Consider the following 16,764-nt stretch of genomic DNA (forward strand, 5'->3'; position numbering starts at 1 on the left):
AATTCACTAATTCACTAATTCAATCATAAATGCACAATGCTCAATAGCAGTAGCACTATCTGAACCTCTGAATTTTAACCAGAACTTAGCTGAGAAAAAACCTGTCTTATAGTTAACGTTGAAGTTTTTTTTTTTGTGTAAATTCCACTGAGGATTAAAGAAATACACCATCTGAGATTGTCCATGTCTTGCCTTTTCTTGGAGTCATAAAGTATGAACATGCTTTATCTCTATATAGGATATATAAAGAAGACAAAAAAAAAACTGATTAATTAACTGGAAAGTGGAATTAAGTTCTTTGTTTGATCTTGGTTCAATCGTACACTTCGTTGACAAATCAAAGACATGGGTTTTTTGCTCTCATCTTCCACAGCATGACCTAATCAGTAAACTACTGAAAAAAACCAACCTTTTTGTATCATTCACTCAGCATAAAGGCGTTATATATATGGAAATATGTATGTATGCATGCATGTATGAATGTGAATGTTTGTATGTATGCAATCATTAGTGTTTTACAAATAGCATGTTCCGCAAACAAGGTAACAACTTGTAGCTGTTGTAAGAGAAGACAAGTGAAGCTTCATTTTCATTAGGTTCAACTGGCAACTAGGCAACTTAACAAAGATAGCCTTGTGTTTTGTTTCAAATACCAAAAATTTTTGGCTAAAAAAAGGACAGATAGGCTCGGAAAATATAAACAAAACTAAAACAAATAAGTGGTCCAGGCGTGCCAAGATCAGCTCTGTGTGTGTGTGTGAAGAAGCGAGCTGTGAGGGCACTCACGTGTGGCGAGGTTTTCTTTATATATATATACACGCATGAAGAGAATACTCCTTGTGGAGAAAGTAGTAGTAGTCAAGCAAGAAAATATTAAGCTTCTTTGCAGTGTTTTCACCCTTGTTATAGGTCTTGCTTGGGAAGCAAAGAGACAGTACTAGAAAGTGAATCCAAAGTATACATAAACAAAGAAGCTTGTTATATAGTTAATGGAGATGGAGAGTGAAACACAGCAGTCAAAATTTAGGAGGGTTTGTGTGTTTTGTGGAAGTAGCCAAGGCAAGAAGAGTAGCTACCAAGATGCTGCTATAGAGCTTGGTAGAGAATTGGTAGTTAACAAAAAGCTCTGGCCTTTTTTTCCCCCATTTTTTTGTATGTTTCTTTTAGTTTTCTTTACACAAAATGGAACTTGTTTTGATAATTTTGTTGTTAGGAACATGATCTTTTTTACTAATATGGAGGAAAATGGGTTCTGAAAGTTGGTGAAAGCCGTAAACTTTCGTTTCGTATAGTGTTTGTAACATGTTTGTGAACTGGTTTATGGTAACTGGCATTTTCAAAATCCCTCGAGTTTTTAGCTTTCTGTAAGCATGTTTCTCCAAAGCCCCTGTGGGAAGTTTCAATCATTTTTCGACTTTTCTAGATGTCTATTCATGAGGTAGAAACGAAGGGTACTGTTCTTCTCTGGAACCCCATTAAATTATTAAAAGTTTGGAAATTTTAATGAACAAAAAAGTAATAGTGCGTTGAATGAACCACCCACACCCAAAAAAAAACATCCTTTTCAATCTTATTGTTGGGTAGTCTTATGTATTTTCTCCGAAGGAACATTGATTTTCTCAAATAAGTGCATTGAAGATAACATCCTTGAACTTTGAACCATGGTCACATTCCTTCCTTTTAGTTCTCTAAAGTCTTTCATTCTAAGCCTTGTTTGATTCTATTGTTTTGCAGGTTTCAAGGAACATTGATCTGGTCTATGGGGGAGGAAGCATAGGTTTGATGGGATTGGTTTCACAAGCTGTTCATGATGGTGGCCGCCATGTCATTGGGTAATCTCTAAGTTTCTTCGTTTTCTAAGACAACATTGCCAACATGTTCTTAAGAAACAAATTCATTGAAACAGCTCTGTTTTCTTCCTCATTACACAACTTCTTAGTTTTGGGTTCCATTATAACTGATTTTTTTGTCTTGTCACTGCAGAGTTATTCCCAAGATGCTCATGCCACGAGAGGTACGTCTGCTGCATGTTTTTTCACTATTTTTTTAATAAAAAATTTGCTATCTTTTCATCATCCATGGTGTTGGTTTATTTGTTTTTTTTTATTTACTTTCATTTCAAATATGGTTCTCTCTTTGCTTTTGCTTCTGATTTCCTCTACTTGTCCATCGCTATGATTGGCAAACTTTTCTCTTTCGTATTCTTTTTCACCAATATTTTTTTTAATATTTTCTTTTTTGGCTTTCTACATTTCTCTGGTTCTTTGAAGAAGACTTGATAATTATAATTGCAACTTGCCACTTTACCTTTTTCATTTCCTGTAATGGGATCATAATGTAAATTTGGTTTATTTTCTTTTCCTTTTTGTTTTTTCTTTGTTGGCCTTTTCTAACATTTGGCGAGAGGGGGTTGGCATTTATGTAGGCTAAAACATGCATTGGATAGGGACAATTCTCAGAATTGAACTCTTTGAAATCTTGTCATCTATGCCTGCAAACTCTCATCATTGCTCTCTCTCTCTCTCTCTCTCTCTCTCCAGGTTTCAGTACTCTTATGTGTTTTTCTATGAAAAAACTTTGCAGTTAACTGGTGAAACTGTAGGGGAAGTGAAGGCTGTTGCAGATATGCATCAAAGGAAGGCTGAGATGGCTAAGCATTCAGATGCTTTTATTGCCTTACCAGGTTAGCATCAACCAAAGGCAAAATCAATGAAAAAAAATTGAAGCTATTTAGTCCTTTTACTTCAATTTCAGCATGCAAATTTGACCATATCTCATGTGTTGCTGTAGTTTTTTTTTTATACTGCTAGCTATTTTTGGTACCTGCTATATGCTGAAAGCAACTACATGATGCCTGAAATTAATGAAATTATCACAACTTTTTTGAGTCTTTCACTTACATCACAGACCCCCAAGAACCCATGGTTAAAGATTAGGCAGCCCTTCAGACCCTGGTTCTTGACCTATCGACGTCTTGACACTGAAAATTAGACCTTTCTGAGGAACTCCCTTTCCTTCTTTTTTTCCCTTACCATATTAAGGGTGTAAGGAGTAAGGACATCCTTAAAACTTTCACTAAAGAGTGTTTGCCAACTAGCACCTGCATTTAAAAGGGAATCTTGTTTACCTCTTTCAAAAGGCTACTCCTTTTAGTTCTTTTTCAGCAAACTTTGAATTTCCAGCAATGGGAACTCAGTCATTATGATAAATCAAATGGGAAAAAAACTATGTAAGGTGATAATGATGTAGAATGAGAGGCATTGTGGCATGAATGAACAGGGAGAGAGAGAGTTATGCCTCTATTTTCACAAAAGATGGGAGGGAACAATAAATGCCTTGTTTTTGGAATGTGGAGCAAAAAGATGGGGGTAAATGATAGTCAAGGAACTCCTTGTTGTGCATGCCATGAACTTGAACTTCTCTTTAATAATCCTCATCATTACTCCTTAGTCTTAGGAATTGCACTACACTTCATATTATTTACCCTTTTCATATGCTGAATTTAATTATCCAAACTAACCTTAAATCTAGTTGTTTTAATCATATTATGTGCCCCATCCCTTTTTCTCACTTTTTGATTGGATAAAATTGAATCATAGATGTCACTGCTTTTGAATACCCTTGTGTGTCTTCTTGTCTTTCAAATCATGTTAGCCACCATAAATGATGTTCTGTCCAATGAAAAAGCATCTATGCATACTCATATTCGATATTTACACCCGAGTCCGAATAATGTGATTTGGTTGCAAAAAGTATAATGGATAAAGGAAACTCATGAAATTCATGCAGGTGGATATGGAACTCTTGAAGAATTGCTTGAAGTGATTACTTGGGCTCAGCTAGGAATACATGATAAACCAGTATGTCCCATTTCCCCCTTACAAACTGATCATCATCCATGGGACTTAGCAATAAATAAATGCATAAATTTCCACAAATCTTTTTCAGGTTGGCTTACTGAATGTCGATGGATACTATAACTCGTTGCTTTCGTTCATCGATAAAGCCGTGGAAGAGGGATTTATTAGTCCGAGTGCACGCCAAATCATTGTCTCTGCACCCACGGCTAAAGAGCTAGTAAAGCAATTAGAGGTATAATAAACTAATGAAAACCCCTTCACATACTCTATACTTTCATTATACCAGGTATCCGATTAACGGGCGGTCCGGCATTGAACTTCGCATTAACCCGTGGATACTTAATATTGCAGGAATATGTGCCCTGCCATGAAAGTGTTGCTTCAAAGTTGAGCTGGGAGATGGAGCAATTTGGCTACTCTCAATCATATAACTTGTCCAGGTAGTACTTGGAGGTGCACGGAGGAGAAGGTATATATGGAAATTGTTAAGGCTCTTGGGAAAAAAAAGACTTGAAATTTTACTTCAATGGGGGGAACTCTTATTTTTGTTTGTAAATCACTGCCATTGACATCAATATATGAAAACCTTCTCTTTTTACTGGAAAATTGATTCTCTTTACTAAATTCCAAGTACAAAATGCTGATGAAGAGTGCCCTTTTTAGTTTGTTTAACCAAATCATGTTCATCAAATTATTCACGAATATTATTCAAATTCAAATAAAAACGAGATGAATTTAAAAAACTAATCAAAACCAATGATGACATGACACAAAGAAGATGCAGTAAAAAGTGGGAGGGCCAAGAAGATGTAAGAAACATGTCTCTGTCTTTTCTTTTAAATGTAAGAAACATGTCATTTGACACTCAGAATGTCCTTTTTGTTTGGGTGCAAAGGTTTGATGGTAGGCTAGGCTAGCTAGGGACACACCCGACATATATAGCCCAACTGATGAATGCCAATAACGGAAGGTTAGCCAGGGGCCAGAGCCGCTTTGGTTTCACTGTTGCTACTCCAACCCTACAGTCTCCATGTGAGTTGTGGGTCAGATTTTAATTAAGAAAAAAAAGAAAAACAAGTAAGGCCTATAGGTTAGTTTTTTAAATCAGGTAGTGGTTACTAATTACTTTAAATTTTATTCTTAAATTTAAGCTCATATCAATTCTTTCTTTTCTTTTTTACAAATATCACCTTGTAATCATATGAACTATTAAAAAAAATTATATCAATTATTTTGGGTAAACTGCATATTCAAAACTCCACCCATCACTTTTATTTTATTTTGGTCACCCGGCTATTATAATTTTCAAAATCGTACTTAATATTATGTTTTAGTTTCATTTTGTTCATCTGCCGTTGAAAAATTAACAAAATTACTAATGTTAAATTTAAAAAAAAATAATAATTATGATGACTGACATTATCTTATGGTGATATGTCAGTATCACTATTAATTTTTTAACAGTGGTGACCAAAATATAACATTAGGCATGATTTTGAAACAAAAAAACAATAGAGTGATTAATACGAAATAAAAGTGATAGTTGTGGTACTAAATGTATAGTTTACTCATTCTTTAGTTAACAATGTACACATCAAGCATACATGTAACTACTCGAACTCAAAATTTCTAAAAAAACATTTTCTTTTACCACTAAAATAATTTAATAAATTTAATTTAGGTTATTTTAGATTTAAAATCAAAATCAGTTTGAAATTGATGATGGGATGAATTTAATTTGTTAACGTTTATAATCAAATAAAAACAAATTTCAATAATTATGTCAAAATAAATAAAATCTAAATTCATTGAAATATAAATTAGGAGAAGGAAAATCCATGTTTTCATGGGCGGAGTCATGTATTAAATTGAAGCGTGATTTGACGTTTTGGAAGGCAAACAGTTTGTGAGGTCCCCGTTTTCGTTGTCAGTAAAAGCTTATGAAGTTGACTGATGCCATCTCCATTGCTTTGTTTGAAAGATTCACCGGTGGTTAGACAGTCACTTCCCAGATGCTTTTGATTTTTCATATCTCTACTGTTCTTTTTTATTCAAATCAATCTCCTCTTTTGTTATTTAAAAAGAATCGAATCTAGAATTTGTGATTAAAAACCATAAAACCCAACACATTGAATTGCTAAAAATAATGTATACATGACATTGCAGATAGAATCTCACTCGAGGCATGTGAAAAAACAATCACAGCGTCAACTTATGTCGGCCTCCTATAGTTGTTTTCTTGAGATGGGTAGATTGCTTTATAGCCATTAAAGTTGTATAACAACAATCCAAAACTTGAGCGTTCAAGAAATGCGACATGTTCTAAGCAGAAGCAGCTCGGTGCTCGAGCTATCAATGAGGTAAGACGATCTTAATCAGTACGTATTAAAAAGTCTTTTCGCAAACCTATCGTTAATAAGAAATTCAGCTCCATGATTGAAACCCAAAACAAAGTCTTAATTGCAACGGAAAGAAAGAAACGAGTCAAAGCTTCGAAGAAACAAAGACTTAAGGAAAGAGTGTGATTCGATTTAACTCTTAGCGAAATGGTGTCCTTCGTTCTCGTGTACATGGTGGTGGCACTTTCATATATTTTGAGATGCTCTTGTGGGGGTCTCCTTGGTCGTGCCTGTAGAAGTAGCAGCGGTTGGATCCTTGAATTATAGCAGTGGTGGCATAGGTGTTTAGCTTGAGTCGGGCACCGGTTTATTTATGAGAGGTCATCAGGTTTTGGTTTTAGTCTTGCTGCAATTTCGGCCGTGGGTTGAGTTTTCGTGTAGTTTTGGGTCGTTATTTTGGGTAATAGATTGTACCGGATGATGAATGCTTTGTTTTTGTTAGAGGTTCGCTATGGATTTTGGTCGTTTGTGTTTAGCTTTGTTTGACATTGATTCGGAACAATCTTTTTATTCCACTTAAGTTTAAGGAGGTTTTTTAACGATTCTCTAATCTGTCGTTATTTTGTATATTCGATTAAAATTAATAACATACAAAATGCCCTTTAAAAAGAAGAATAAGAAATGCGACAATGGCAAAATAAAAAATTAAAAACAAATTATGTTAATAGTTTTTTTAACTACGGGTATTTGATTGATAATATTTAGATAGTTAATTGATTTGATTGAATTAAAATCAAAATAGAACCTGTCATAGTATAATGACTATACATGTAATTTACCCTTTTTTCTTACATAAAATAACATAGATGACCAGCATTATAAATGCAAGAGACACCTCCGACATAAAAAAAAGAAAATATTGAAAAAAAAAATGTGGTTTAAGCTTTTATATGACGAGTTTAGATAAGATTGATATATCATATATCAACATCCATGTACGAAGGTCGGAAGTTAATCCATTACGTGTGGAATTATGATTTATGAACCGAACGCTGGTTTAATTATCATTATAGTCCCTCCGTTATATATGCTAAAGTGCGGAAAATAATAATTTTACATTAAATTGGCATAATCTGATCCCTACGCCAATAGTTGGTGTCATTAAAAAGTAAGGGTAAACTACATGATTAGTCACCCAATTATTAGTGTATTCATGTTTTGGTCAATCTTTATTTTTAATCAATATGATAACATATTTACTCCTCAATACTTATATATTCTCATAATTTGACTTTATTCTTAAATAATTTAATATTTTTTTCTTATACATTTATAGATTTTACCAATTTAATCCTCAAACACAAAGAATTAACTGATCGGTTGAATTTAGACGAGTGTCAAACTTTCCGCAAATAAAGAAATCAATTTAATCTTTACAACTTCAGTGTCCGCAGTGCTTATGAGAAACTCACAGAACACCTTTGGGACGCTGTTAACCCCAACTGGAAGATGATTTGGAAACTTCTAATTCCCCAACGGAATCGAGCCTTCCTCAGGCTCGTCTTGAAAAATCGCCTCTTGACTAACTCTGAGCCTTGTAGGCGGGGTTTGGTTAGTGACCCTCTTTGCCCTTTGTGCAACTCCCATGCTGAAACCCCTCTTCACGTTCTTCGTGAATGCCATTCTGTTCGTGCTATTTGGGCATGTCTTGTCCCATCTTCCCTGCATCCGGATTTCTCTAGTAGTCCCCTTACTGCGTGGCTCCATACCAACCTTTCGTCTTCATCAAGCTCCTGGTGTCCCAATACCTTGGAATATGCTCTTTCCCACAGTCTTGTGGTACACTTGGAAACGACGGAATTCTTTCTTGTTCGAGGACTCTTTCTTATCAATGGATGAGGTTCTCACCTAAGTCTCGCCTGGTCTTCGGTTTACGACACTGCTCATCAAACAATAGCCGCTCCTCCTCCCCGTCAAGTGAATCTGATAATGTGGTCTCCTCCCCCCGAGTCCTGGGTCTGCCTCAACGTGGATGTTTCGGTCGATATCACCTCAAGCTTCAGCTCGGTTGTTGGGGTCTTACGGTCAAGTGATGGCAGCTGGCTTCTTGGTTTTTATAAACCACTCGGTATAGCTTCTACACTCCATGCTGAAGTGTGGGCAGTTTTTATAAAGTGGCTTGGGGTCATGGTTGTATGGCTGTTCAGGACTTCAGGTCCAATCTGATAATCTGCATATCATTCAACTTCTCCAAAGCCCGGACATTAGTGGAGCTCACCTCCCCCTCGTTGCAGTTATTTTATTAAGAGACTCTGAAAATTCTAAATAATTCTGTCAATTCTCTTAAAGTCGGTTATTATAATTCTCTGTTGCATTATTTATGAGTGGACAGCCTAATATACGGTTAAGAAAATGCATTATCAGAAATATTATTATTATTTTGATATTTTCGATAAATTGTTACCTAAAACATTATTTGTTCTACCGGAAATGTTAATTTCACTAGCTAATTTCCGGTAGAAAAAATAATGTTTAAGTAATGTTCAATATTAACATTCCGATAGAACAAATAATATTTTAGGTAATGTTTTACCGAAAATGTTAAAAAATAATAATATTTTTGATAACTCTTTTTCTTTAGCCGTATATTAAGCTGTCGCACCTAAGATTTACCGTTATTTCTCATTGATCGATTACCACAACTTTCTCGGGCCACGACAATGATGTTGGCTTTCCAGACACTTCTCACTTCTCATTGAGTCACACCTCCTCATACAAGGGCCACTACAATGTTTTTAACCACCGCTCTAGAAATTATTGACAATCATGAATAATTTTTTAAAAAAATGAATTGAAATAAATTATGCCCTATCCTGCATAAACTAAACAGGCAGTTTAATCCTTGAAGAATAACCCGCTTAATGCATATATTTGTTGGTTTTTGGCAAATATTCCACATTGGTTTTGTATAAGGAGGAGGGGAAATTCTTTTGTTATAAATAGAGCACTCATCCTCCTTAGTTTAGCATCCCACAAATATAAGCCTTCTTCTATATTAAAAGATATTTGTATTCTTTCTTTCTCTTTATAATATTTCCTCTACTAGTGAAATATTATTTTAGTAGTGTTCGAGGAGGTAGGCATAATTTTGGTATAACCTCGTTAAATTTTGGTGTTCTCTTTATGTCTATTTAATAGCTATTATCGGGTATAGTTGTTGTTAATTATTGTCCTATTAAAATTACTTGTCTTGGTAGTTCTGCCTAAGGAAAGTGGGTTTTAAGAGGAACCATTGAGACCCCTCCTCTTTCCTGGGAATCTACCTTGGTGTGATTTTTAGTACAATCGTTTTCATACTAGTCACCTAGATAATAGTTTTCAAGGTGAATTTGTTATTATTGGTAGAAATTAACCCGAATTCCACAACAATTGGTATCAGAGCTCTTAGTTTATTTTAGTATGTTCTGTGGTTGCGGCTTAGGCTGATCTTCCACATCAGAAAAAAAAAATTCCTTGGGATAATTGGCATTCCGCATTGACAACTATTAAATAGAATTTGTAGCAGAAATGGCAGACGCAACAAAAACATCCACATCGTCGTCAACAGCTGTGACAAATGTAGATTTGCAGTGGAGATTTTTGATGGCACCGGTCATTTCGGCATATGGCAAAGTGAGGTTCTAGATGCCCTATTTCAGCAGGGTTTAGACATTGCTATTGAAGGAGAGAAACCAGATGATGTTGAGGAGAAAGAATGGAAGAGGATCAATAGATTGCATGTGGTACTATTCGATCGTGTCTTTCTAGAGAGAAGAAGTATGCATTTTCTAAGGAAACTTCTGCAAGTAAATTGTGGAAAGCACTGGAGGAGAATTTTTTAAAGAAAATCGGTCAGAACAAGCTCTATATGAAAAAGAGATTGTTCCGCTTCAACTATGTACCAGGTACCACTATGAATGATCACATTACTAGCTTTAATCAGCTGGTGACTGATCTGATGAATATGGACGTGACTTTTGAAGACGAAGATCTGGCTCTGATGTTGATGGGATCACTTCCTGATGAGTTTGAGTATCTTGAAACTACTCTACTTCATGGGAAAGTTGATGTGTCTCTCAGTGAAGTAACTGCTGCCTTGTATAGTTATGAATTGAGAAAGAAAGACAAACAAGAAAACACAAGTGTCGAAGCAGAAGCTCTTATTGTTAGAGGCTGTTCGAAGAGTCAGAATAAAGGAATGAGAGAGAGATCGAAGTCAAAGTCCAGATTGAGCAAAGATGAATGTGCCTTTTGTCGAGAAAAAGGGCACTGGAAGAAAGAATGTCTCAGGCTAAAGAACAAAGGCAAACCTGAAAGGGGAAAGGTTGTCTCAAAATCAAATGTGGTCAAGTATGATGATGCAAATTCAGATTTCGCATTCGCTGCTACGCCATCAACCAGTTATTCCAGTTCATGGCTGTTAGATTCAGCTTGTAGCCACCATATGACCCCCAATAGAGAATGGTTCTTTGATTTTAAAGAACTAAAAGGTGGAATTGTCTACACAACAAATAATTTCCCTCTTGACACACTTGGGATTGGTTCAATTCGCTTGAGGAATCAGGATGGATCAATCAAAACCTTAACAGTTGTCAATTATGTACCAGATTTAATGAGAAATCTCATCTCTATGGGAACCTTAGAGTCAAAAGGTTTAGAAGTGAGGGCAAAAGATGGGATTATGAGGATTATCTCTGGTGCACTGGTGATAATGAAGGGAATCCGGAAAAGAAACAATGTGTATTACTTTCTGGGTAGTACAATTGTTGGGACATCAGCAGTGGCAGCTTCTACTGATGAACAGAGTCAGAAGCAACCAGGTTATGGCATATGTGTTTGGAACAGCAATCCATGATACTAAATGTATTTTGGATTATGTTCATTCAGATGTATGGGGGCCTTCCAAGACAACTTCATTGGGAGGAACACACTATTATGTCACCTTTGTTGATGATTTTTCCCGGAGAGTTTGGGTGTATACAATGAAGACAAAGGATGAGGTGCTAGGATTTTTCCTTAAATGGAAAAAGATGGTGGAGACTCAAACAGGCAGAAAAATCAAACATCTCCGTACAGACAATGGTGGAGAGTACAAAAATGATCCATTTCTGAAAGTCTGTGAAAAAGAAGGTATTGTCAGGCATTTCACTGTCAAAAGTACACCACAACAGAATGGGGTGGCAGAGCGTATGAACCGAACATTAGTGGAGAAGGTTCGGTGTATGTTGTCTAATGCTGGGTTAGGCAAAGAATTTTGGGCTGAGGCTTTGGTCTATGCTTGTCACCTTGTCAACCGCTTACCATCGACTGCTATTGGTGGTAAAACACCATTAGAGAAATGATTTGGAATACCTGCTACAGATTATGATTCCTTACATGTGTTTTGTTCCACTGCATACTACCATGTTAAGGAGTCAAAGCTGGATCCAAGAGCAAAGAAGGTGATCTTTATTGGGATCACCTCTAGTGTGAAAGGCTATCGTCTTTGGGGTCCAGAAACAAAGAAAATAATCTTTAGCAGGGATATTACCTTTGATGAATCTACCATGTTGAGAAAGGTGACTTCAGAAAAATTAGAGCAGACAAATGGAACTCCCAAACGGGTGGAGTTTGAAAGAAGCAGAATTGACCCAGCCAGTAAAGAAACGATGTTGACTCTCCTATGGTAGAAGAAGAGTCAGATGAAGAAGAGGTTCAGACCCAAGAACCTCCACAGCAACATGAATCAATTGCACTCAGAAAGGGAAAGAGGACCATTAGACAACTTGCTTGTTATGCTGATATGGTCTCTTTTGCATCACCAATTGCAATTGATGACGTTCCTGCCACTTTTAATGAAGCAGTACAAAGTTCAGAACATAAAAAGTGGAGGATCGCCATGAATGAAGAAATGCAATCCCTTCAAAAGAATCAGACGTGGAAATTAGCTAGTCTTCCGAAGGAAAAGAATGAAATTGGGTGCAAGTGGGTATATGCAAAGAAAGATGGATTTCCTGACAAGAATAACATCCGCTACAAAGCAAGATTGGTGGCTAAAGGCTACGCTCAAACGGAGGGAGTTGATTATAATGAAGTATTTTCTCCAGTTGTAAAACATTCCTCCATCAGAATTTTGTTGGCTTTGGTAGCACAGTTGGATTTGGAACTAGTTCAGATGGATGTAAAAACTGCATTTTTACATGGAGACTTGGATGAGGAAATTTACATGACTCAGCCAGATGGATTCAAAGTGATTGAAAAAGAAGAGATGGTATGCAAATTAGAAAAATCGCTATACGGATTGAAGCAATCTCCAAGGCAGTGGTACAAGCGATTTGACAAGTTTATGATAGGGCAGAAGTACACAAGAAGCAAATCATTGTGTGTATTTACGCAAGATACAAGACGGATCCTATATATATCTTCTTCTTTATGTTGATGATATGTTGATAGCTTCCAGGAGTCAAACAGAAATTGCGAAACTAAAGACTCAATTGAACAGGGAGTTTGAGATGAAGGATCTTGGTGAAGCAAAGAAGATTCTAGGCATGGAGATATCAAGAGATAATAAATTGGGGAGGCTTTGTTTGTCTTAGAAAGAATATCTAAGGATGGTACTAAAACGTTTTGGCATGAATGAGAAGTCAAAACCAGTTAGTACACCTCTTGCTCCTCATTTCAAGCTCGGTGTGTAACATCCCAAACTATGGGTTAGTGACTTAATTGTAAAGTTTCAGAATTTGGTGATTAAAGTAGAAGAATGAATTAGTTCAATGATTTATATGAAAATAAATCCTAACAGTTGTTAGTAATTATTAAAGGATTTTAAGGGCAAAGTGGTCATTTGACTTGGAAAGGATAAGATAATGATATATATGGGATAAGATTGAGAGATTTCTCCAGAAACTCTCTTTTCTTCTTCTTCTTCCCTCTCCTCCTGTATCTCCAAGCTCAAAGGTGAGTCTTCTACTTAGTTAATTATTTGTTAATTTTAAGATTTGGGTTTTGATCATTAGATGATAGCTAAGCTAAAGGAAAGCTTAAGTTATCTTAACATCAAATGATGATAGAGTTAGGAGAGATTTAAGATTTGAAGTTCTTAAATGAAATCTTGGAATAGAGTTCATAACTAGAATTGAAAGTTAAATTTGACTTGTCATCAATCTAGTTAAGATATATGAAGTGTTAAAAGTGGAATTCAAACATGTTGGATTATTGATGTAATTCTTGAATCTCATATGAAGGATAGGATTTGAAGGTTAAAGATGAAATAAATGAGTATAAATTGGTTTAAGGATGTGTACTAGAGTTAAGAATGAAAAAGGGGATGAAACATGAAGGATTTAATCCAAAATGAATGAACTTTCGGGTTCAAAAAGAGGATTTTGGGTAGAGTGCACCGATGCACATTCATAGTGCATCGATGCATCAAGGTTAAAACCCAGAAATTGTTTGAATGTGCACCGATGCATTGGTAGTGCATCGATACACTCTTTTAAAATAAAGACTTCGAATGCAATTCGTGCATCGATGCATAAGTAGTGCATCGATGCATCCCATTAATAATGAAACATCGAATGCAATCGGTGCATCGATGCATAAGGAGTGCATCGATGCATCCCAACAATAATACTAAATCGAATACCTTTTATGCACCGATACATCAGTAGTGCATCGATGCATACCTTCATTAAAAGATGAAATTGACTTTTCTCTTAGTCTAAAGAGTGAACCATTAGACTATATTAGTTATAATACTGATATAGATCCATGTGTGATTATATAGATACTAAAAGTAAGCTTATTCCGGAACGATCAAAGGATTAGAATCGAATCAAAGCAAAGCTAAGGTAAGTGCATACTATATGTATAGTATAATAGAATAAGACTTGTGATAAGTCTAATCCTTATGTTGATTTTTATAATACAATGATTGTGAACATACATACATGATAATTATGGTGATATGATATGTGATATGAGAACATGATATGAATTAAGTGATATGAGCTACATGATCTACGTGAATGTATGCACTTATGATACATGTGATATGATATGAAATATATAATTACACATACATGTGGTATGTGACAGAAGAGAAAGAACAAGTGATATAAAAGGTATAAGAATAATGCCCATAGTATACGATATGAGAATTATAGGTGTAGTTGGCATGCCAAGAGTTGAGGGTTTACATATGTTTAAAGGCACATATGAACAGTTTGCATATGTTTAAAGGCACATATGAACAGTTTACATATGTTTAAAGGCACATATAAACAGTTTACATATGTTTAAAGGCACATATGAATAGTTTATATATGTTTAAAGGCACATATGAATAGTTTATATATGTTTAAAGGCACATATAAACAGTTTACATATGTTTAAAGGCACATATGAGTAGTTTATATTGTGACCTCTGGATCGTGGTTCTTGGGACGAATACTAAACTAAGGTTCGGTGCCCCATGAGGGAATTGATACGAGCTGTGGTGACAACATTAGTGCACAACCTCAATGCACTCACATACCTCTATTCTCAATAATATACATGGGCAATGCAATTGAAATACCGAATTAAAGTGAAAGTGATACAAGAAGGTAAGTTTCGTATGTGTATTATATGATTATATATGTTATCGTGTGATAGATACATGCATCTTGAAATGTCATGATCCAATGGTAAGTATGAACATTCATAAGTTTATTGTTGCATATTCATTTATTGCCTCACTAAGTCTATGACTTAGCGTGTAAGTGATTTACACGTAGGTACAAAGAATCAGGAAAAGTGGAAATAGAAGTAGCACGGACAGCAATACTACTAAGAGATCAGATCAGAAGTAATTGACAAAGTATGTACTTGGTTATGTATAGAATGTGGGCATGTAATAAGTGTTAATTACGAATACTCTGATCGATTTTGTATTTTATGGTTTTATGTAAATTAATGTATTTCGTTTTAATGAAAGTTTTGAAAATTCCCGTGATTTTCTATAAGAGTCAAGTTTTGAAAAGTCAATGTGACACCTCGGACTTGTATTCGGGTCAAGTATGAGTTAAGGGTGTTATATTTAATGGTATCAGAGCTACGGTTTAGCCGATTCTAGACTTATATCGAAGTCAGAAGTGTTTTAAAAAGTATACATGCCAACTCAAAGTGAAAAAAAAATTTGATCTGATAGTTTAAGGAGTATGTTGTCTTGCTAATAAAAATAGATTATTATGTGATAATAGAAGTATGATAATAAGAGCTTCGAAAGAAGTGAAAGGTAATAAACCTGAAGGTAATAGCATTCACCTGCCCTGGCCAGGCAGGGAGAAGAGCGAACACCTCAGGAAGTGCCTGTATAAAATTTGAAAAATTATTCTTCATGTTGAAGAATGTTCTGATGTGATTAGAATTGTATAAGAGTTCAAGAATAAGCGCATTGATGACCAGTTTATAAGACATATGAAACTGGAATACACAAGCTTGAAACAAGGGAATTACACTTTGTATGAGTATGGTTATAAGTTTAATAAGCTAAGCAGAATTGCTGCTGAGTTAATTCCGACTGAAAATGATACATGTGATTTGTTGTTTAGGACTTGCGCCTTAAATTAAAAGAGTGTTACTGGTTTTGAATTTGTTATCGTTTCAAGAAATGGTTAATTGTGTTAAAGCTTTAAAGAGAAAGAGCTCAGAATGAAAAGTTTGGAGAATAAAAACCTCATATGATTAAGAGAATTGGTGCTTCATAGAGTTCAGTACCATCAAAGAGAGTCAGACAGACTCAATTAGTATGGTCTGGTATTGAAAGATTAAATATGATAAAGGGTTATAAGGAAGTGCAGATTATATGTTTGATTAGAAGTAAGAAAAGTATGTAAGGTTATATGAAGAGATTATGTGTATCGTAATACAGACAATGATGAAAGAATGAGTAAAAGTTTAGATTGCGGTGAATTAATTAGAAAATGAGGAAAAAATCAATTGATTGATTTTTGATTTTGAGTTATAAGAATTGATGTTACTGTCTACAGGATAGGTAACATTATATGAATGAAATCAGAGTTATGAATTTGAAACAAAGGGATAGTATTGTGTATAAGAAAGAGTGTGGAGATGATAAGGATTTGTACTTTAGAATGAAAGAGTTAGCGTTGACTAACAAGATTTTGTGATGAAATTGTATTGAATATAGTTGTATATTTTGATTACGTAAATGTGATATAGTGAATTGAGTGAGGATTCGTATAGAAGTGTAAATGATAAGTTCGATATAGAAACACGAAAAGTGTGCAAGGTGATGTGAAAATATTGTTTGACTCCTTAAAGTATATGTTTAATCACAATTGAAGAAGATTTAAAGTTGTGTTTTGGTCAAATGATGACGAAATACAAGTTTGGTATGGTTATAAGGTAATTAGAGAGTTATGAAGAAATAGATGGAATTTATGATATAGAGTGATGAGATGGATGTTACTGTCAATGTGATGAGTGACATTATATGAAATTTTAGAAAGGTCAAAGGAAAAATGCATAATCGAATGAGAGAA

At 35.1% G+C, this 16,764-nt stretch overlaps 1 protein-coding gene across 1 annotated transcript; it reads left to right on the plus strand.

Moving 5' to 3' along the window:
- The first annotated feature begins 989 nt into the window (after positions 1 to 989).
- Positions 990 to 4,437, plus strand: LOC120165713 (cytokinin riboside 5'-monophosphate phosphoribohydrolase LOG3-like). The gene is made up of 7 exons (XM_039175174.1): positions 990 to 1,109; positions 1,735 to 1,832; positions 1,984 to 2,014; positions 2,584 to 2,683; positions 3,790 to 3,860; positions 3,949 to 4,092; positions 4,212 to 4,437. The coding sequence occupies exons 1-7, from the start codon at positions 990 to 992 to the stop codon at positions 4,302 to 4,304; spliced, it is 657 nt and encodes a 218-aa protein (XP_039031105.1). The 3' UTR covers positions 4,305 to 4,437.
- The last annotated feature ends 12,327 nt before the right edge of the window (positions 4,438 to 16,764 follow it).

This window comes from Hibiscus syriacus, unplaced genomic scaffold (genome assembly GCF_006381635.1).
Source record: "Hibiscus syriacus cultivar Baekdansim isolate YM2019G1 unplaced genomic scaffold, ASM638163v2 tig00111588_pilon, whole genome shotgun sequence".
Lineage (NCBI taxonomy): Eukaryota > Viridiplantae > Streptophyta > Magnoliopsida > Malvales > Malvaceae > Hibiscus > Hibiscus syriacus.

Bases quoted from the DNA above. Each gene is read 5' to 3' on its own strand.
- LOC120165713 (XM_039175174.1), top strand. From the start codon at position 990: ATGGAGATGGAGAGTGAAACACAGCAGTCAAAATTTAGGAGGGTTTGT. The intron at 2,684-3,789 runs GTTAGCATCAAC...AAATTCATGCAG, and splicing joins TGCTTTTATTGCCTTACCAG to GTGGATATGGAACTCTTGAA. The intron at 4,093-4,211 runs GTATAATAAACT...TTAATATTGCAG, and splicing joins AGCTAGTAAAGCAATTAGAG to GAATATGTGCCCTGCCATGA.